The sequence below is a fragment of the Artibeus jamaicensis genome, unplaced genomic scaffold, assembly GCF_021234435.1.
Source record: "Artibeus jamaicensis isolate MK-2021 breed Jamaican fruit bat unplaced genomic scaffold, CSHL_Jam_final contig_685, whole genome shotgun sequence".
NCBI classification, from domain to species: domain Eukaryota; kingdom Metazoa; phylum Chordata; class Mammalia; order Chiroptera; family Phyllostomidae; genus Artibeus; species Artibeus jamaicensis.
In genome coordinates this window covers 24752570-24775191 of record NW_026521924.1, presented here as the reverse complement: position 1 = coordinate 24775191, position 22622 = coordinate 24752570, and the positions used below count along the sequence as shown (strand labels likewise).

The window sequence follows — 22622 nt, the reverse complement described above, 5'->3', positions numbered from 1 at the left end:
ATCACAAACACTGGTGATCTGTCTGCGCAGCAGGGTGGAGGGCTGCAGGTGGGTAGTATGCAGAATTTTCCATTTCTGCCTTAAATATTTCAGCATCACTTGCATCATTTTACAACAAGGACTTGTAGAAGAAAGATAAACATAGGAAGTAGAAAAGACAAACAGGAAAAGACAGAAGGAGTCCTTTTGAGGAGCTGCCTGCTCTCTCCACACCATGTAAACTTAGCTTCAGGGGTTCCTCGTGCAATGCACTTTAAAGTTCTCATGGCAACATCATATACACCCCCTCATCACATCCTCACAGCGAGTCTTCCAGGTTGGCAGAGAGGGGTAGTTACCTCCATCTTGCAAATGGGGAAACTGAGACTCAGAGAGTGCAGGGACTTGCCCAAAGGCCAGAAGTGGTGGCCCAGAAGAAAGAGGGAACCCAGGTCTCAGGAGTCCCAGAGACCTCCGCCTCCCACCCCGCAAAGTAACCAGAGCAGATCCGGCCACAGGCTGTTACAACCATGGCCCTGGCATGCTTGCCTCGCTTGCACTCCTACCTGTGGTTTGACTCCTTCAACTCCTCTTCAATTCTTATTCCTTCAACAGGCGCTGGTAATCGTCTCCCAAAGGTGATTCTCATCTTTCAGGTGCTTCTTTGCTGAAGATGTTGTGCTTTGGGAGGAGGGGGGATTTGAGATCTGACCCTGTTACTCTTCAGCTCACCACGTGGCTTCCCCTCTCTGGGCTTCATCTGTAAAATAAACACACCAAACCCCCAGAGCTGTTTCAATGATCAGAGCAATCATGTGTCTGAATGCACTTTGTAAATCAGAAAGGACTTATTGAGTCAATCTTAACAGAATTAAGTTCTAGCTCTTCCTGTGGGGTTAGACTGAAACTGGTAAGAAACTGCAAGCCTACGCTGAATGAAAATCTGCGTGTGAAATATGACACAAAGATTGGCGATCTATGTTCAGAAGACCACACACACGTTTCGGATAATGGGTCTGTCTGCCTAAGCTCATGCCGTACCTGAGCCAGGTTCCTTTGGAACCTGTTACTGGGCTTTGGGACCTGTGCTGTCACCAGAGAGAGATGCCACATGCTAAACACCCTCGGGCAGGGGGAACAGTGAAACAAGGAAACCCAAAGTATTACCAAACCCACAATTATATTTCCACCCACAGGAGAACGGACTGGACAAGGAGCAAGTTAGTTATGTCCATCCAGGGTATATGGGGTTGCTCAGTTAATCTACTAACATCATAAAAAGTTACAAATGCAGAAGCACCTTGGCAATGGGACCATCTCCCTCCATCCCAGTGATATGTGCTAAAAGCGGCTTTGTAAAGGAATGGCAACAATGAAGGACAGACTTAAAACAAGCTCTTCTTGCTGCTGGACAAGGTGTGGTGAAGTAGGCCCTGGGTGCGTGGTCAACGACCCTTCTTTTGCAATTTGTCAGTGTGTTATTGAAGACTTTGAACAGTTCGTACTTTCTCACCCAGGAGCCGTGGGTATAAAATTCTATTCTAAGAAAATAATCCAACTCACAGTTAGATGTATATAAATACACAGACGTATTTTTATACACATACACACGCACAGTGATTTTCAGGTCAGATTTATTATAACAAACATCTAAACATACATGTGTGCTCACACGCACACATACAACTGTCCAAAAATAAAGAAATGGTCAACTACAGAAGAAATTATGAATATATTTATATGAAGCACAGTTATAGTTATCAAAATCATGTTTTTGAGAAATATTTTGACATTGAAAATGCTTACAATAATTAAAATATAAAGCTACATACTTGTCAGCAATTAAAATATATACATTTAAAAAGATAAAAATAGCAGCTAACATTTACTGACTGTTCACTATGCGCCAGGCAGTGTCCTAGTATCTGACTCAATCCTCCCCTGGCCCGCTGAGCTGGGTACTGTCATTATCCCCGTTTTTCCAGAGGAGTAAATGGAGGCACAGGGCCTGGGCAGAGTTTCCAAGGCCACACCGAGGAACAGAGGTGGTGAGGCGGGACTTCCAGCAAAGCCGGTCTGGCTCTCAGGGCCTCTGCAACTGTAGGGCAAGATGCTGACAGCCGTCATCGCCAGGTGGTAGGGCCGAAGAACATACAATTTTCTTTTTTATATTTTCCAAATTTTCTCTAGAGGCATTTTTTTTGTTGTTGTTAAAATTAGTTTTTGTTAGACCCTGCCAGGTAGCTTAGTTGGTTAGAACCTTGTCCTGATAAACCAAGGTTGTGGGTTTGACTCCGGATCAGGACACATACAAGAATCAACTAATGAATGCAGAAAAAAGTGGAACAAATCGATGTTTCTCTCTCTCTCTCCAAATCAGTAAATTAAAAAAAAAACAGTTTTTATTATAAAGACATTATACTAACACTTTAAAAATACTTCCAAAGTATTAATAACCTAGGAGCCAGACAGATGGAAGGTGATAAATCAAACACAACTTGATTTAATTATACGGAAATGAGCCAGGGAAGGCCAGACTTGGAGGGAAAGATAACCTGTTCGATTTCGAACACACCGCATTTCGCCAGGTGTCTGTGGGACATCCACGTAGAGAGGACTAGAGAAGGGACAGAGGTGTGGTGAGAAGACTTATGAGTGGAGAGCCGGCAAGCAGGCAGAGACTGCCAAAGCTGCAGCAGACACTGACTGTTTCTGCCTGCCTTTCCCTCCACCTTTTCTCTGAGTAAGAGCCACCCAATGTTTCCTCTGGAGAAGTACATCACCCACTTGGTGTGGTCTTGGTGAGACAGTCTGCCCACCATCCAAGAGGTGGGGACATTTGTCGAGCTAAAGGAGAACCCTTCTTGAGATCAAAACCAATATACGTCTTTTTAAATTGTTCTATTACAGCTGTACCAATTCCTGCCCCCCAGCCTCGTTGTTCTCCCCTGTCCCACCCACCCTTTGTTGCTGGTATTCCCTGATTCCTGGAGCCTGCAGTTCCCCAGCCATTTAATGAATGGCCTTTGCTGCTCAGAAAGCCAATGTTCAGCTGAGTTTGAAATTTGGTTTTCCTGAGTGAGCTGAGTCTTAAATCTGGCTTTGTTGAGGGACAAAAGGGTTTCCTGATTTCCAAACACTCTTGTTTTTGCAGAGTAAGAGCACAACTTGGGGCTGAGAAGTTTTGCTATAGCAAAAAGGGACAAAAGTCCTTCTGGGCCAACCCAGGAGAAAAATGAGGACAAAAGTTCAGATGCAAGTGTCCTGGGCCACCTTCCTCTAAGGTCAAACCCCCTATGTGGGGCTCAGAAGCCCTAGACAGGTCAAGAATGCTGGTGCCCCCTCCCTGAGCAGAGCCGAGAGAGAGCCCCACGCTGGCCACGCCACAGCACCAAGGTGGCACCTAAGCTGTAAGAACAGTCCTGCGAGACAACAGGGTGGACAATGGTGGCTCCCTTCCTTTGACCTGCGTGCCTGTAGGCTGGAAGGGTACACAGGACCCCGCAAGGGGTCTTGTGGATGTGCTAAGTGGGCTGATGGACGAGGAAAGGCCAGAAGACAAGATGTCAGGGCTGTGGCCCACGAGGATCTCAAGACTAAGAATACTGGCAATTTTCATGATGCTAAGCCATTTTCCTGATTTTGCTCGGGAAATAAATCAGGTTAGCCCCATCTTGGTAGGTTCCACCAAATTCCATAACGACTGGGCACAGGTCTACAGCCAGCCACGTGGCAACTCAGATAAGACCAGCAAAGGGCAGGGAACAGCATCTGAACCACAACGCTCACCCATTGCCCCCTCCTATCCAGGTGCAGGGAGAATGGAATGAGAAGGGGAAGGGGTGCAGAACACCTTGAAATATTGAATGTTTATGCAAAATATAGTACTGTAAACCAGAAGAGACTGAAACATGCCCTAAAACTGGGGGAATGGAAGCTTGAGAGCCAGATGAGATCAGCTGAAACAGAAAAGTTGCATTGTTTTTACACCTCCGAGTAGCAGTGGGTAAAATCCAACCCTACCATTGGGGGCCAACTAGAGCTTCTCTCCTGGAAACCCGAGTCTTGTAGAGAGGGACACATGTGCAGAGGGACACATGTGAGAGCAAAAGTGTGTGGCACTGAATCGGCTGGACAGCAGTGCCCCCAAGAAGCTGCTGTGAAAGGCTCTGGACCCCCAGAGCACATGCTGGGTGAGGAAAGAATTCCCAGCAGTTCAGCTGAGCCAGTTCAGCTGAGCAGTTCCGTGATACAACAGTTCACACGTAGAGTAAGTTGGAAGACTTTTCCCAAGACACAACTTAATTTAAATTAAAAAAAAAAACAGCCATTGAGAAACTGGCAGATATACGAAGTATGGAGTTTACATATTCACACACCTAAAATAGTCAATTAAATCATAAATTTTTTAAAAAAAGAGAATGAATGCCTAAAGGCTGAGCCCAACAGCTCTTTAAACTCTTGTTGCTTTGCACAGGAAATATTTATTCTTTGCCAGGACTTGAAAATCAGAACACAGGTCCACATTATGAAGTCGAGCTGCCCCTGCCCCACCCCCACCATTCTCTGGAACCTACTTAGTGTCCTGTATGTCTTTTCGATGTGTCTCTATGCAGACACAATCAATACACACATATACTCTTGCTTTTGCATCTTGCTTTTTCCACTTACTATACCTCAGAGGTCTTACCTAAGACGACAGAGTTCCTTTTTCTAGCTACACAGTATTTTAGTGTATCGCTGCACCCAGTTACGTGCTCGGTCCCCTACAGATAGACAGCCACCTGGGCTGTTTCCAGTCTTTTGATATTGCAACCAATGCTGCAATAACTAACCTTTTACACGAGTCATTACATAAATATATGTAAAATGTCATCTACATAGTGGATGCCAGCCTTGTCATTTTGATAAACATTGTCTTTTCACAATCCCACCAGCCATGTCTGAAAGTGCCCGTTGCCTACTGCCCCACTCCCTGCCTCCATTGCCGCCAACCCGACAGGTTAAAATTAGTATCTCAGTACACATTCAACAAGCATTTATCTTTTGAAGACTGAGACTGCACATCTGTTCAAGGGCCATTCTTTTTTATTTCTTTTTCTGTGAACAATGTATGTGTTCATTCCCTTTGCTCATTTTCTCTATTCTGCTGCTACAAGCTCTTAACCTGGGGTTTGTGGCTTTCTCAGAGGGGCTTATGACTCAGAGAAGATTAAGAACTATTGGAAAAAAAAAGAACAGCTCCCCCTAATCCAATACACATCTGTGGCATCTATTCCAAGATTTGTTTTAAACTTTTAACTGAAGTTTAATATACATACAGAAAAAGGTGCACATTCTATGTGTGCAGCTTGTGACCTGAACACAATTCCTTGAGCAAGGTCAGATCTGGGGACAGAATGTGACCAGCACCCCTGAAGTCCTGTTCAGTACTCCTTCTAGTCCTCACTGTTTAGATTTTCATGTGTGGCTTTACTGTTTGAGTCTATTTTTTGGCTTTAACACCTTCCTGATGTCATCATAGGTTGTTTTTTTTTTAAGGTTTTATTTACTTACTTTTAGAGACAGGAAGGGATGGAGAGAGGGAGAGGAACACTGGTTGGTTGCCTCTTGTCTCTCACACGCCTCCTTCCACCTGGAGAAGCCGCAGACACCCAGGCATGTGCCCAGACTGGGAATTGAACCAGCGACCTTTTGGTTCCCAGGTCGGCACTCAATCCACTGAGCCACACCAGCCAGGGCATCATCATATAGTTTAAATTACAAAGTTCAAATGAGTGAAAATTTGAGAGAAGGCAAGATTCTGGGTCTTGGGGTTTTGAAAACGCGCAGTAAAGGGCCTTCTCACACTCCTGGGAAGAGACTCTGCAGTCCTCGGGCTCCCCCTGCAGGTGACCAGTAGCCACTGATAAAAGCTTCCCCTCCCCTCCTGGAGCTCTGAGAACTGACTTGAGTCCTGCAGCAACTTGAAGTTGCTGCAGACTCACTCCAACGATGCAGAGGGGTGCGGCCAAATCATTTAACAGGGCCTCCAAAAGTCCTCCTTCATTCCCCACTCCGTAACCCAACGTTTCAGAAAAGCAACTATTAAATACCAGACCGTAAGAGCTTTGGGACACGAGAATGCCAGGCAAGTGCAGTTAATCTCTTCCCCAACTTTCACCAATTTGCCCCCCAAACGAGAGACTGCTGTAAAATGCTCCGCTGCTAAAATCTGTCAAAGGAGTCGACATTCCCCAGTTCCGATTCTAAGAAGTGAATGGGCAACTGTAATTATTTGCTGAGATGACTGACTTACTGATGGACTCACTCACTCATTCGATACATATGGTGGCAGACCCTGTGCCAGGTACCAGGACACAAGATGCAGCACCTGATATGATGGAGTGTGAGGTGCTGTGAGAGCACAGAGCATAGGGGCATTTAACCTACACGCGGAGAACAGGAGCTGAGGGACGGAAAGTTGGGTGGAAAATGTTACAGATAATTCCTGCCCTCCGGAAGCCTGGAATCTAGCTGGAGACACAAGGGATGTATGGGCAAAAAGCTAAAAAATAAGTTGAGGAGGCACCTGACGAAGTCCTAAGGGATGTATTTCTGGAGTCCCGGAAATGAGGAGGGGCTCTGGGCCAATGGAGTTGGCAGATGACAGACTGAGGAGCTAGAGGCGCTTCAACTGTGGTGGCATTCACCTGGTGGCCTCAAGTGAAATCCATGATAGGAGTGAGTGGGAAGGGTCACCACCACCAAGGGGAAGTCCTCCAGGTTGCAGGTCCAAGAATTCTGTGTCAAGGTGCCCAGGGCTGATAAAACTCAGAGGAGTGGACTCAATTTATGTCGATGATGACCTATGAACCAGATGTCAACCTATCAACTTGCAGAAGGAAAGGTATCTTCCTCAGAAGCGGAACCCTGTGCTTGCCTCACAGGGTTCGCCCTGTTTCTTTCCGGTATTTCCCATCCTCTCCTTGTGGGCCCTCACCTCTCCTATGGCTTCAACAGCTACCCACATGCTGACTCCAAATCTCTATTTCTAGCCAGAATCTCTCACTTGGGCTTCAGACTCACGTACGTTCCTGCCCTGTGCATACCACAAGGCAGCTACCCTCACAGCTCTCAAGTTCACTGTTTCCAAACTGAGCTAACACTTCGAAGCATCTATTCATATTGGGGCTATGGGAGCAGACTCTGGCCGGACTGCCCTAGTTCCAATTCTAGCTCCACCACTTACAAGTGGTATAAACTTAGGCCAGCTTCTCTACTTTGGTTTCCTCATCTGTAAAATGAAGAAGATATTGGTAAGCTCACAGGAGTGTTGTGATGATGAGAACGCCTTTGCTGACTCATGATAAGAGCTTTAAAAGTACTATCTTTTACTATTATCAACCATTTAAATGTTGTTGTTCTTTGTCTGCTTCCTGTCACTTGGATTCAGTAGCTATATTAGAAATGGGCAACGACACCCATTCAGTTGCTCAAACCAGACAGAAAATTGTTATTGCCCACTTTCTCCCACTGCTCCTTCCATACACATTCAATCTCTCGCCAAAGCCTGATGTATGCAATCTTCCATCTGTTCACCTGTTTTCCACTCCTAAGGCCACCTGCTCTTGCAATCACTGCAGCCTCAGGCCTGGATCACTGGGCCATCCACGTGGAAACCAAAGTAATCTTTTTAAAGGAAAATGGCCATTTTCCTTCTCATCCACAGCCTCCATGGTTCTTAAAATAAACCCCTTGGCATGGCCTTTAAGATTGTTCATAACTGGTTCCTGCTTTCACCTGCACTTCAAACTCCTTATGTCCAAAGCTAAACTTTTCCCCCAAACCTGTCAGCTTTCCAGATTCCCCTCTTTAATGAATGGTATCACCTACCGGCCTTCCAAATACTTCCTGAGTAATAAACCACATCCTCGGACTGCATCCAACTTCATGATGGAGATATGCTTACTTGAAGTACTTTAAAATGGTCTGAGTCTTAGTATCTAATGCCATAATGAGTGGAAGGTAAAATTAAGAATTCACCAAAATTATATTTAGCAAATACTAACCTCCAGAAATTCGTTAATCTAGATACAGTCCTTGCCCTCAGGGATGTGTTTTATCTATAAAAATATTTTTGAAATGACAGCTTAAAAACACGTTTGATCTTGATACAGCTCACTTGGCAACTTCTGAGAAAATAGATCATATTTTCCTCTTTCTTTAAATTCTTTTCTGCCCTGGCTGGTGTAGCTCAGTGGACTGAGTGCGGGCCTGCAAACCAGAGGATCGCAGTTTGATTCCCAGTCAGGGCACATGCCTGGGTTGCAGGCCAGTTGCCTGCAGGGAACATACCAGAGGCAACCATACATTGATATTTCTCTCCCTCTCTTCCTCTTCCCCTCTGAAGATAAATAAATGAAATCTTTAAAAAAATTCTTTTCTAAGAGATGCTGAGAGATGAACAGCAGTGGATGGACAGGCTTTAGAGAGACTGAATCCTGACCCAGCCCTGGCTGGTGTGGCTCAGTAGACTGAGCCTGCCCTGTGATAAAGGGTCTCCAACCCAATTCCCACTCAGGGCACATGACTGGCGTGCAGGCCAGGTTCCCAGTAGGGGCGCATGGAGCCAACCACACATTGATGTTTCTCTCCCTCCCTTCCCCTCTAAAAATAAGTAAATAAAAATCTTAAAAAAAAAAAAAAAAGAATCACTTTGTAAATCCTGACTGAGTCACCTACTGCCATGGGACAAAGGGAGCCAAAACAAGTTATCAAATCCCTCAGAGGCCCAGTCGCTCATCTGCAGTGTGTGAAGTCACAGGATATCGAGTGAGAACATGTACATAGCCGCTGCACCATGGAAGGCGGCCATTATCACCAACATCATTTGGTTTTACATTGCACCTTTACCCTGAACACTTACTCTTTCATCCTCTCAGTTGAGCCTCTGGTAGGAACAAGGAGAGTTTTTAAAGTTTTGCCCAGGGCCCATGACGCGCTTTGTTCGACAACTTTACACAATGACTTGTAGATTCCACTCCCAGATATGGGTCAGGCATCCCAAGGTCTGGCTATAATTAACTTGTATATTCTAAACTATTTTCAGCAGCCTAACTAGTTAGATGACTATATCCAAGTATAGGGGGTTGGAGGTGGGAGGGTCCAGTTTGGGTTTGGCCAACAACTCTCACCCCGGCTTGAGCCAAAACCAATTGCAACCAATACCACTGAGTGAGCGAGCAGAGGCACAGCTACATCAGCGGAACCAGTCCCAGTGATGAGGGGGTGGCGGCTGTTGCACAGCTCATCTCTTCCCTGCCTGCCATCGGAGCAACCATCAGAATCATACACATGGGAAAATCCTCCCCATCCACTCCTTAGATGAACTCCCTGGAACTTTCTGCAAAAATGAGGGTACGTGCATTTCTCTTCGAGAGAGTCTATTATTTCTCACCAGACGCTTAAAGGGGTCCATAGCTGAAAAACCCGAGATTCGCCGTTAGAATTCCTCACTCAAGTGAAGGTACTGAGGCGGACACAGGGAAAAGTAGTTGCCTCAAGTCCAACACCAGGGGGATGCAATGTCAACTGCGGTCTCACATGCATGTTCCCGGCACTGTCCGACCCCGCCTCGCTTCTCCCTAGGCTCTGAAAAACCCGCGGGAGGCTAGGGCTGGCGTCCGAGCCCTGGAGGGGCGAGCCTGCAGGCGGTCCAGATTCTAAGGAGGCGGTCCAAGCGCTCACAGGAGCTCTGGAGCCAAGAAGATTCCCGACCCTGGTCTCGCCCGGAAGAATTCCGTTGCCTTTGGGACTCCGGGTAGAGCCCCAAAGCCAGGGAACCCCGCGAAATGGAGGTGGCTTGGCGACTGTGAAAAACAACGCCTACTCACTCACCTGACAAGAGAGGAGGAAGTAGGCACTCCCCAAAAGCCGGCCCCGAGCGATCTTACTGCGCAAGGGGGAGGGAGCGAAGAGAATAACAGGAAATGACGCAACCGCACGTGCTTCTGAGAGGGGAGAGTGGGGGGCGTTTGAGGGGCGCGGCCGACGCTCTGCGCCTGCGCAGTCGCTGCGTGCCGCTGTGCCGAGTCACTGGGGTGGGAGGAGCATGAACAGGAGGCGGGGCTCTTGCACAAGTGACGCAGGCGCAGTGCGACTTCGGAGGCGCGGGCCGCCCCCTCCGCGGATTTGGATCCGGGTCAGTCAGCCGCCGCGATCCGGGACGGACGATCTGAACCGGCGGTACTGGGTAGCCGGAGCGCCCCAGCTGCGAGGAGGTGAGCGTCCAGACGGGAACGGGAGGGTCCACGTCACCAGGTCTCGGCCCCTAGGCTCGCCCTGGCCGGGGGCGGCTCCCTTTGGGACTGTTCGCCTCTCATCGCTTCGTTCTGCGGCGCTGATTGCTTGGGCCGGGCCGGGCCTGGGCCTCTGGACCACCTCCTCGGCTTCTGTGGCCTGGCCCTGCCGGAGCTCCGCTGTCTCGCCCCTTCCCTCCTTCCTGCTCACTCGCGGCCCCCGCCCTCTCCCGCCGGCCTGTAGCTTCCCCTTTTCGCCCTCAACGATCGCCCTTTGCCCCTTCCCGCCGTTTCCCGCTCGTTTCTGAGCCCGTCTCGTTGGCTGCTTCTTTGGCTTCTCTTCCGCCTCCTCCTGCATCCCTGGAGCCTTCCCCTGACCCAAAACTCTTATTCTGGAGGCCCCGGGCGGCCGGAGGTGGGGGGTCCCAGACATCTGTGCACTTTCCGAGCCACCTAGGTTCTGATTTTTACTCCTGATCCTGTTGAACCGCGATGAAAAGAATAACATCCTCCTTTGGCTCTAGCGACGAGAGTGTAAGGGTTGAGCGGATATGTAAAGAGAGGTGGGAATGTTTAGTGCCGGGGGCCTATTGTTTCAACTTTAGCTTTCTTGTCGAGTTTCTGGACAAGGTTTTCTTTTCCGGGCTCCACGCATCCTGATGGGCTATGAGTTTCTGAGTTTTTAAGTTGATGACAGGCTTACATGCGGATCCTTTATTGATCTTTCTCAGGTCTTGACAGGGTCCTGGAACTTAGGCTCGAGGTTCAAAGAAATCTTGGTGGAAACCGCAATATAGAAATAAGATTTTGACACACGCTATTCGTTGAAAGTCAGAGAAAACCAGAACGTGCCCTTTTTGCTGGAGAAACTTAGAATAATTTTACTTGACCTGTTTGAAAGGTTGGGGATAATCTGAGACATACTGCTCTGTGTGATTTGACTTAAGGCAGTATAAAGTAACTTTAAATGGGCCTTGAAAAGTTCGATCTTCAGGAGATTGTTCAAATTCAAGAAGTCAGTGCTGTGAAAATGGCAAGAAAGTCTCCCACAAATTTAATGTTAATGGAGAGGGATAAAGCAATTATGTTTCCCTGTGTTTGTCTCAGAGTTCTTGATTTGAGTGAATGGGGAGCTAGGAGTACAGAGGAGCACAGTAGACCTTTTGTAATTACAAATATGATCTGCACTAGCTCCTCAGGCCATGCCTAACACTCCTCTTTGCTCAGAGTTAATGTGACTGAAAAGGTGACCAAATGCTGAAAGTAGCTGAGATGGAACTTTATTCCTAAAGTTTTAGTCTGTAGTTTGGTCTTTTTTGGTTTTTAACTTCCAGTGTGGCAACAAGAATGTTAAATAAGTTGTATTAGCATCTAGAGGTCACCTGCAGTGCTATTAAACTAGCACCATATAATTAAAAGTTACATATCTGGGTATAGAGCTTGTTAGCACAGTCTTAGGGCAGGAATGAGACTCCCGCTCTTATAGGAAGGGGGTTCACAGCCCTGGTATGGGTCAGGTTCACCTGTACATCCCTAGCACCCAGTCTAGTGCTAAGGTAAGACTTATCTGCTTGTGGAAGGAATGGATTTCTATCTGTAGGATTGGGTGGTGTATGTTTAGATGTGATGTACTGTTTCCGGAGAGGTGGAAGAGGATTTGTGTGGGGTCTGCAGGGTTGGGGAGACTGGCTCAGACGATTTGACTATAAGGGCTACTTGTCTGAGCTTTTGACTGGTTATAAAGTGATTCCAGGAAACTAAGTCAAACTTGGTTCTAGTTCTGCCAGCAGGAAGAACTTGTTTACAGCCTACAATAGCACTCTTTTTAGATGCTGTGGGGCTTTAAAAATACTAGACTGTGATCTTTGCTCATCCCTCTTCCTAGATATATAGGACATTATCGTGTATGTGGGGTAGGATCCCTCCCTAAATTAAAAAAAATTAGAAGTCAGTGAAGTGTAGAATGGATAATGTTTCCCCAAGTTCATATACTAGGTTAAATAAACCTGCAAAATGTACCTGGAGGGTACGCTTCAGTTTTTTTCTGAAGAAGTTAAGGTGAGAGCTGGCCGAGTTCTGAGACTGATTCCAGTGATCCGTGATTCAATCCCAAGAGAGAGCTGCCTGCAACATCTTACTGAATACACTTGGTTTCTTGCTGCTTTATTCTACCACTGGGACTACAGAGTTACATTATATCCAGCATATTACAGCACCCTGACCTTTGGAATATTAGAGGTCTCACAATAACATCAAACGCACCCCTGAGAAGTGAGCAGGTGGGGGATCAGAAAGGATCCAAGGGGTGTACAGAGTCTCTAAGGGGTGGGGGGGTGGGTTGGGGGTAGCAGGTTAGGGATAAAGAAGAGGTGAAGTGAATCCTTTGCTTCAAATATTCCCCATCTTTTTTTTTTTTTCATCATTTTCAGATTCTCTGTGATGTCATAGATACTAGTTTATTTTTTGTTCAGGATTTGGTATTAACTAATATTCTATCCTGAGTGGAAGAATAATTGGGAAACTAGATTCAAAGAATTAACAGACTTTTCAGTTGTATTTTTTGTTGCCTTTGTTGGTCTCCCTTCCCCTTTTCTTTGTTTAAATATAACAATGAAGGTGAAAGAAATGGAGAACATTGGTTTATTGGGCTAGGTGTTACTTTTTTTTTTTTTGTAAGAGAGGGAAAGGGAGAGAGAAAAGAAACCAAGAGAAACATCGATTGATTGCCTCTCGCATATAGCCCAACCTGGGACCTGGCCCAAAACCCAGCTATGTGCCCTGAGAGGGAATCAAACCTACAACCCTTTGGTTTTGGGGATGACACATAACCCTCTTTCTTTGGCCGAGTTTGTTCTTTTTATTTTTGTGATTTTAGGTGTAGCTTATTTATTTTGTATCTTTCTTGTGTTATAAAATATCCAAGCTATAAAAAACCCAGATGAAGGTATTAACCTTACATATAGAATGTGGAATAATCTGTAATTGAAACGTGTTTGTAATCCTGCTTCAACACTGGTAACAGCTTGATATCTGTGTATGAGTGTTGATATGAATACTGATATTTGGATCAGGACTGCTTTAGAGAAATGCTATTGTGAGTCATGAAGTTACACCTAACTAGAATTTTTAAGGTTAGACTAGATAAATACTCGCTAGTTATAAAGAATCAGAGTTGTTCCTGAGCTTTCCCCTGTTGTTTGAGCTTTCCCCTTTTATTTCTGATGCAAAGGTCATTTTGTCTGTAGGTTTCCAGACCTCTACAACTGGATTTGACCCCCTTTTAAGAAGTATACTTAAAGACAGATTTTAGGTGACCTTGTTTCCGAAACTGTGTAACTTCAAGTATTCAGGTAGTTTAAATTCTGTCCTAATAAATATAAGAAATAAAACCTGTAGTTTTCTAAAAAGAAAGTCTCATACACCAAGACTTCTTTTTAAAAGTAGAAATTTGTTCTTTCCCCACCATCAAACAGTAATAGTATTAAGAATAAAGATTTTGTTCTATTCCCAGTCAGGGTACATGCCTGGGTTGCAGGCCAGTTCCCAGTAGGGGATGCATGAGAAGCAACCATACATTGATATTTCTCTCCCTCCTTCTCTCCTTCCCTTCCCCTCTAAAAAAGATAAATAAATAAAATCTTTTTAAAAAGGACAAAGATTTTAACAACAGGTATACTTTTGAACCCACCTGTTTTCACTGTGCTCATTTTGATTTTCTTTTTTAGTATTAGCAGGAACATCCATAGTAGTGTACAGATTTTCACAATGAAATCCGAAGCCAAGGATGGAGAGGAGGAGAGTCTACAAACTGCTTTCAAGAAGTTAAGAGTGGATGCATCGGGGTAATTAAATATATAATGTTATTTGGGAATTATTCTCGCTAGATTTAAACAGCCTTTTCCTCTGAAGCGCTCTTTCTCTACTAAAATTGCTCATTTGTAGAAGATACAAATGTTAACAATGTGACAGTCTGCCAAATTCCGCAGTGTTGTGTTATTTGTCTTCTGTTAAAAGTTGTCCGTCATACGTCATACGTACTCCAAGGTTCCTTGATTTGGTTTTCCTTAACTTTGAGGAGGGCTTTCTCCCTCTTTTTCATCAAACATTATCAGCGTCCCATCAAGGATTTCATCATACAATATTTTTAGGGAATCAGTATTTTTCACTGGAAGTGAATTGTCTCAATAGAAATCTGTGTAGACACAGTCAATTTCATGGGCTCTGTTGCGGGGGCTATCACTATGGAAACCTATTCATTAGGGTTCTGTCACAGAGATCAATAATCTTGGTCCCTTTGGCCAAAGTAATTAGAGCACCTATAGACCAGCTGCTCTCTGAATGTTAATATTTCACCCTTTGCAAAATGTTTTGTGCACAATACCTCTCATCTCCATTCTTTGCCCCAGGCCAGAAGAAATCTCAGATTTTTAGTGGATATAAGGATACCAAACACTGGAAGCTCAGGGTAGAATATTCTACAAGTAATAATAATAATCACTAAAATTTATTACTCACTATATCCTGGACATTAGCTTGAGTGCTTCATACACATTATTTAATCCTCAGTACCAACTTACTCCAGTTTACAGGTGAACCACATATGAGGTAAGCTACTTGCTGAAGGTCCCATCAGTAAGAAGTGGTGGAGCTGGATCTGAACCCAGGTGATTTGTGTCCCAAAACCTGTGCTCTTAACCATTGCTTTGTATGGTACCTTGGAAACAACATGGAAGGCATGCAGTGACGGGACATAGTAAAAATTAAATAGATGTTGGTTGTTCTTACAGCTGTCTGCTTATTGCTAACACTATTTTAGCCTACCACATGATTTATACTAATAGATTTATGCTAAATGTACTAATTGTATAATAGCTGTTACAGGTGCTCACTTTTGCTTCCATGATACTTCAGATAAGTATGTATTTCCTTCCAGTGGTTTTTCCAACATGGCAGGCATTTTGCCATTAAAATTGGTCAGTACTTTTAAGCCATTTTGAGAAATGGAAACAAAACAGAGAAACAGTTTAAGGTTGTGGTCATAGTGTTTGTCTTTGTGATTTCTGGTATAGAGCTTTTTTGAAAGCAGGGAAATACCAGGAGTGCAGCATATACTCAGGTATATATGTACATTTATATTATATAAATAACTGTTGATAACACAGACTCCTCTCCCGGAATTAGAAGTTGGAACATAAAATTAAGTTGTTTCAGTGCCCTAAAATATTACTTGGAACATTAAAACTTTCAAAATATATGTACAATATATGGCCAGATATTATATAATTGTAGCAGATGGTCTACTTTGAGTACGATTATAGAAAGAGAAGGAGCAGTGGAGAGCATATGAGAAACCCTAACACGTACGAGTACAAGGGGTGAGTCATGACCGTGACTAAGCGGAGTAAGACTTGTTGGCGTATTGTGCATTTCTAGTTGTTTCATAGCGTTGCCGACCTACAAGTGGGACAGCGGGGTGGTGACTCATGAACTCACCAAGCCTTGCCAGGAGTGGAGCATGATCCTGTTCAACAGGTTTTGGTTTCTGATGGTATTTGTCCTACTGAGACAAACCTCAACATATTTGTTATAAAACAGCATAATCCTTTTTATCCGACTATAAAATAATACATGCTTATCGTAGAAAAATTCACAAAAATAAAAAAGGAAGTCAACATCATATTTTACCATAGTCACCGTTGATATCTAGACCATCTCTGTATACTTTTTTTACATAGTTCAGATCATTAATGTATAGGTACTTATCCATGTTTTCTCTTAACATTATGAGCATTCGCTTATGAAAAGTTCTTTATGCACTTAATTTTTAATATAATATTCCATTTATGTAGTACAATATTTTCTGTTATTGGATATTTAAGTTATTCCTGGTTACTTTTTACTTTATATTTCAGTGAACGTCTTTTAAAATTGATTTTCAGAGAGTGGGGAAGGGAGGGAGAACGACGGGGGGAGAAACATCAATGTGTGATCCATTGCCTCTTGCACGCCCCCCAGCTGAGGAGCTGGCCCTGGGAACTAAACCAGCCAACTTTTGGTTCACAGGCTGGTGCTCAGTCCACTGAGCCACACCATCCAGGGCTCAGTGAACATCTTTTTATTTTAGTTCAGTAGATTTTCTGTTTCTGAAGAATTTTTATTGGTACCACAGTGTGTGTGGTAGGGGCCCATTGTGTGTACATGAGTGTGTATTGAAGAAGATCTGGAAGGATTTACACTAAAATGTTAGTGTTGATAATCTCTGGGTTGTAAGATTATAGATGATTCTTTTTTCTCTTCACTGTTTTCATCTTTCTTGGGACCTCATATTACTGGTGTAATTTCAATCTGATAAGATTTGAAACTCAGCAATATTTCAAGTTTGTTAGTATAAAAATTAGAATGTTTTCCCAAAAGCTGTATAATATTTGGAAATGTATTTATTTTTCAAGTTAGATTAAGTCTCCTAAAGTTTTTGCTCCTAAACTTAGTTTCTGGCTCTGGTTTGCCCACGTGAAATAGGTGGTCAGTGTCGTTAACATTCTCCCTGGATGTGAGGCCTGATCTGCCCCAGATAAACAGCCTTAAAGTCTATTTATATCCTGCTGCTGGTTATGCTTAAGATCATTCTTTGGCTTGTGATTTTGCAACAGTGGATTTATTAGGGATCCTCCAAATTTGGTTTTGGAGAAAAATTTGCACTAAAAGCTGAACAATTTTTGAGAAACTTAAACTAGAAACACGGCAGTTTCATGTGAGTTGGGAGCAGTTTCGTGTGAGCAAGTTCTCCTTGCACAGTTTCTGTAGCAGTAAACTTGGTTCTTGCCTGCAGGTCCATAGCATCCCTGTCTGTTGGAGAAGGCCCAGGTGTCAGAACGTCAGTCAGAACAGCAGCAGACGATACCAAGCCTAAAACCACATGTGCATCTAAAGACAGTTGGCATGGGTAAGAGCTGCTTATTGCAAGTGATATTTTTGCCAATACCTTAAAATACAGGATTTTCCCTCCCGTGTATCTGGAAATGAGTATGTTATGATACAGAACCCAAGACCCAGCATTTAGAGAAGACCCATTCTTCCCCCTTGTGAATTTGCTGAGATTTTGCTGTATGGCCTGGCTCATGGTTAGTTTCTCTAAATGTTCTGTGTTTGAGAAGAATGGGTCTTCTCTAATAATTCTTGGGGTCCATACTTGTCCATTAAATTAAGCTTTTAAATGTGTTATTTGAATCTTCTTTCAAATTTTTTGTCATCAATTTTTTTATTGATCTGTCAATAATTGAGAGAGGTATATTGAAATCTCCTCTGTTAGATTGCATTTGTCTGGTTTCCCCTTTAGCTCTCTGGTTTTGCTTTATGTATCTTGGAGCTATTTTGTAGGACCGTACAGCCTTCATTCACGCCAGTTTAAAGAGTCATCTTTGTGGTGAATTGAGACTTTTATCATACAGCGACAGTCTTAATTCCTCATAATGGCTTTTTTTCAAAGTCTGTTTTGTCCGGAATTAATATAGCTAAACCAGTTGTCTTTTAGTTAGTATTTGTCTAGTGTGTATTTTTCTATTTTCAACCATTCTGTGTTGTAAAATTTTAGATGTGTCTCATAAATAATATAGATTATTTTGTTTTATTCAGTCTAATAATCTTTTTTATAACTACTTAGTTAAATTCATTTACATATATTTTGATATATTTGGACTTGTTCCTGCCGTTTTACTTTATGCTGTCATATTTTTTGTTTTTCCTCTTTTCTCTCCTCACCTTTAAAAAACTGTTTGAAATGAGCTTGTTTTTCCTCTACCGTTTTTCCTTCTCTTAGTTTGGAGATTGTATATACTTTGTATTCTTTTAGTAGTCAGCCTTGAGATTTTACCGTACATGCGTAACAAAGACAAAAGTTAATATTTTTTAGGAGATTTTATTTATTTTTAGAGAGAGGGGAAGGAAGGGAGAATGAGAAGGCGAGAAACATGGTGTATGATAGAAACATCGATCAGTTGCCTTTAGCAGGCCCCCAACCAGCTATCTGGTCTGCAACCCAGGCCTGAGCTCTGACTCAGAATCAAACCAGCAACCTTTCAGTTCAGTCTGGTGCTCAGTCCACTGAGCCACACCACCCAGCGTCAAAAGTTACTATTATAACCCTCTTCCTGAAAACCCTTTTACTCTCACTCAACTCATGACTTCCATGGCATAGTGACCTTTTAATCTCACAAATCAGGTTTTATGTAATTATTTAAGTAGACTTGTTCAGATTCATCTCATTTATACTTTCTTTGCTCTCACTGTGCTTTCATCTTCAGTCTTCCATAAGATCACCCTTTTTTCCCTTCTCTTACTAAAGTGCTTCCTTTAGTGGTACCTTTAGTAAAGGTATTACTAGCAACTGGGGCCTCCATGTCATAGAACTCCACATAAGATAAATTTAATGGTGCCCTTGGAGTTGTATAACATCATGTTCTTGGTAAATATATTTTGCTTTGATTTATCTGAAAATGTCTTTATTTCATCCATGTTCTCGGAAGATACACTTGATTGGATATACTTGAAATCATAGTTCTAGGTTGATAGTTATTGTCTCTTAGCACTTGAAGGTATTATGCATTGTCTTCTGGCTTCCATATTGCCATTGAAAACCCTTCTTTAATTGTTTTCTTGGAAATAATCTGTCTAGTCTCAGGCCACTCTTAAGACGTTCCTTTTGCCCTGGCTGGTGTGGCTCAGTGGATTGAGTGTTGGCCTGTGAACTAAAAGGTTGCCAGTTCAATTCTCAGTTGGGTTGCATGCCTGGGTCACAGGCCAGGTCCCCAGTTGGAGGCATGTAAGAGTCAACTGATTGATGTATCTCTTGCACATTGATGTTTCTCTCCCTCTCTTTCTCCCTCCCTAAAAGTAAATAAATGAAGAAAGAAAAAGTTCCTTTTGGGTTTGATATTCTACAGTTTTGCTGTAGTGTGTTTAGATATGAATTTCTTTTTACTTGTCCTGCTTCGGTGAGCTTCCTATATCTATAGATTCTCTTTCATCAATTTAAAATATTTCTCAGCTGTTACCTCTTAAAAAATCACTTTTTCTTTCTCTGAAGTCTTACTTTCAGAGACTCCAGACTTCTTAGTCTTATATATCACTTAACTGTCACTTTTTTCCAACTCTCCAAGTCTCTGTGCTACCTTCTAGGTCAGGAGTCAGCAAACTTTTTCGGTACAGGGCCAAATAGTAAATATTTTGGGCTCGGAGAGCAAGAGGTGAGATCTGAGGATATCAGATGTGCGCTATCCTGGCTGGTGGACGCAGTTTGTGTTCAGCTGCCGAGGCACTCTCGGGATGAAATGACTAGACTGGGGATGGGTGGGTACGGGGCAGTGCCGAGGTCACTCTCTGCCCTCGTGGTAGCCAGATTCTAGCATGTCCTCTCTTCCAGAGGGAGCCTGGCACAGGGCACATTCTCAGAGTGAGATGCTACCTCTCAGTGCCCAGTGATTGCTGACAGCAGAATCTCAACATGTACGTAGTAGCTAGCGTGGGCCCCGAGCACAGTGTGGAATGTCTGCTGGCCAGGAAGGCAGGTGCAGGGAATGGAGGAGAAGTGAGTGAAGGGGACACTTCAGCCAGGCCTCTGTGGCTCGCAGTGCTAGTCCAAATGGGCAGTGCGTGCTATACAGACTCGGGGGGCCGGATTTGGCCCACAGGCTGCAGTTTGCTGACCTGTGTTATAAATAATTGAGATTTATCGTCCAGTTCAGTGTTTCTTTCCTTAACTGTATGTATTCTGCTGTTTAGCCCACCCATTTAGTTTAATTTCAAATACGAAGTTTCTTTGTTTCTTAAAGTTCTATTTGGTTCTGTTTTCAAATTTACTTGACTGTTTTGAGTTTTTTGCTTTGCTCACCTCTTTTTAAAATATTTTCTAAAACGTTATGTAGTATATCTAATGTTTCCCAGTATTTGAAAAGTTCAAGGAGTCTAAATCTGTCAGCTGTTACCAGTGATAGAAATGAACCCTAAATCTGATGCTCAGTTTAGTAATCATGGAATCGTGGCTGTTGGTAGCATTAGCCTTACAGTGGTACACCAGCTGCTGAATTTGGGGCATAGAAACATTTAGTTTTTATAGCATCGGTTTCAGTTGTCTATGCAGGATGCTTCCCCACACCACTGGGTCAGAGGTTCCCAAGCAAAGGTTGGGACAGGACGGGTGTTCTGCACTAAATGTTTAGCCTAAGGAATGCAGTTAAAAACTACCCTTTACCCCTCCTGTTTCCATAGCTTGCTAATACGGAGATGTTGGAGTTTTGGGGACACAGGTTAGGCAACTTGAAGAGGAGATGGGCACATCTCTTTAGGGGAAACCAATGACTTTAGACTCATAAACTTGAAAGGAGGCAGATTTCCAACTGTCATAAAGAATTTGTTTAGGAGAGTTCTGTATCCCAACATCTTGTGCATTTTTTCCCTTAGTTCTACAAGGAAGTCTTCACGAGGAGCAATGAGAACACAGCGTCGTCGACGTTCTAAGTCTCCCGTCCTTCATCCTCCAAAGTTTATACATTGCAGTCCAATAGCTGCTTCTTCCAGCAGCCAGCTCAAACACAAAAGCCAGACTGACTCTCCTGATGGCAGCAGTGGCCTGGGAATTTCAACCCCTAAAGACTTCAGTGCAGAATGCTCTCCTCTTGATACTCACCACACAGGGGCAGTTGTTGAGCCTTTGAGAACTTCGGTTCCAAGGCTGCCGTCAAGGAGTACAAAGGAGGACTCCTCTGAGGCTACTGAAGTCTCCCAAGCAAGTCTTAAGGCCAGTGATCTCTCTGACTTTCAGTCGGTTTCCAAGCTAAACCCGGGCCAGCCATGTGCATGCCTAGGCAAGGAGTGCCAGTGTAAGCGGTGGCATGATATGGAGGTATATTCCTTCTCGGGCCTACAGAATGTCCCTCCCTTGGCCCCAGAACGAAGATCCACGCTCGAGGACTACTCCCAGTCGCTTCACACCAGAACTCTGTCTGGCTCTCCCCGCTCCTGTTCTGAACAAGCACGCGTCTACGTGGATGATGTGACCATTGAGGACCTGTCGGGCTACCTGGAATATTACTTGTATATTCCCAAGAAAATGTCGCACATGGCAGAAATGATGTACACCTGATAGCAAGAAGCTAATTAACATGCTGTAAACCAATGAAGGGTTGTCAGAGATTTAGTTAATGGTAGACCTGGCAGCCACTTTGTGTGAGAAGACATCTCCTGCTCACTGTGCTTGCAATAAAAACTTTACTTGGCATCTCAGTTCATCTTTATTCTTTAACTTACTCCAAGTTCTTAGGTGCCCAGCAAGGCAAGCCAATCAAAGAAAAACTCCTTTCACTTAGCAGTGTTCCTGGGGGTTGACGAAACCATAATTACTTGACTGGTAGCAGTGGCTATGTAGTCAAAGCCTATGGAAAACAGTGCATTTTCCAAATCTGTTTTAAGATTTGGTGGCCAAGGAGAAGGAAATTGGTCTTACAACTTGTCATGCTGTAGTTGCCAGCCCAGAATATTAGCATTTCTATGACTGATTTAAACCACCTCTGAGTTAACACAAAATTGTCTTTAAAAGTTTCTTATGTTAGTGTTAAGCCAGAGATCTAAGGTTTAGATTCAATATGAATAAACTAGCTGGCTTGCCCTATTTTGTTTGAGAAAATCATTAACCATCACCAAATGAACCCCTGCTGGTGCTGTTCATCCTGTCCTGAGCCGTGTTACATGAAATTGCTCACGTATGCAGCAGCCTGGAGTGGGCTACTTGCGTCGGAGGAAGGAGTTGGGATACATGGCTCCAGTACGCAGCTTCTCCGTCTCTAGCATGTTAGTGTGTGTGGTGTGTTCAGTCACTTGTAGTGTAGATCTCATACCTCAGCGTCAGATGTTCTGGCTGCATAGTATCTCTGGTGAGTCATCCAAAAATGCCCTCCAAAGTTTGGTAAATAAATCTGTCCTCAATTTCAGCTGCAGAATGGATACCTTTTTCAGGTGTCTTCAAAGTATATTTATGCTGCATAACTTTTAACTCAGACCATTGTAACATACCCATGAATTAATTGAGTGGAAATTTGTCTAGCCATTTTATTATTTCATCCTCACCCCAGGACACTTTCTTCACTGCTTTTAGAACAAGGGGTAGAGAGAAATACCAAATGTGAGAGAAGCATTGATGGGTTGCCTCCTATACATGCCCAAACCAGGGATCAAACCCCCATCCTAGGCACATGCCCTGACGGGCAGTCGAACCTGCAGCCGACCTTTCAGTTACAGTGTGACGCTCCAGCAGGGCTGTCCAGCCATTTTAACACCATGTTAACAAAAAGTTTGTTTCTTTTAGGTTACAAG

General features: G+C 43.7%; 2 protein-coding genes across 7 annotated transcripts in view; one reads left to right on the top strand and one right to left on the bottom strand.

The window, feature by feature from the left end:
* GDAP1L1 (ganglioside induced differentiation associated protein 1 like 1) overlaps window positions 1-22622 on the bottom strand; it is a 73105-nt gene that overhangs the window by 41744 nt on the left and 8739 nt on the right. The window contains exons 1-2 of one of the 5 annotated variants that reach the window (XM_053671109.1): window positions 9859-9939; window positions 546-739 (exon numbers count right to left, since the gene is read on the bottom strand). In XM_053671109.1, coding sequence (XP_053527084.1) covers window positions 546-628 — 83 coding nt within the window. In that variant the 5' untranslated portion in view covers window positions 629-739; window positions 9859-9939. Of the gene's footprint in view, window positions 1-545; window positions 740-9418; window positions 9827-9858; window positions 9940-22622 lie in introns of those variants that run through there. The other 4 variants (XM_053671110.1, XM_053671111.1, XM_053671113.1 and 1 more) reach the window with 4 other exon arrangements.
* Window positions 10132-21536, top strand: OSER1 (oxidative stress responsive serine rich 1). 2 transcript variants are annotated; one of them, XM_037164576.2, is made up of 4 exons: window positions 10132-10241; window positions 13985-14101; window positions 17089-17202; window positions 20715-21536. In XM_037164576.2, exons 2-4 carry the CDS (start codon window positions 14025-14027, stop codon window positions 21394-21396), a joined length of 873 nt encoding a protein of 290 aa, XP_037020471.1. In that variant the 5' UTR covers window positions 10132-10241; window positions 13985-14024; the 3' UTR covers window positions 21397-21536. The 2 variants fall into 2 exon arrangements, with proteins under 2 accessions (XP_037020471.1, XP_037020472.1); XM_037164577.2 differs by lacking the exon at window positions 10132-10241 and adding an exon at window positions 10292-12538.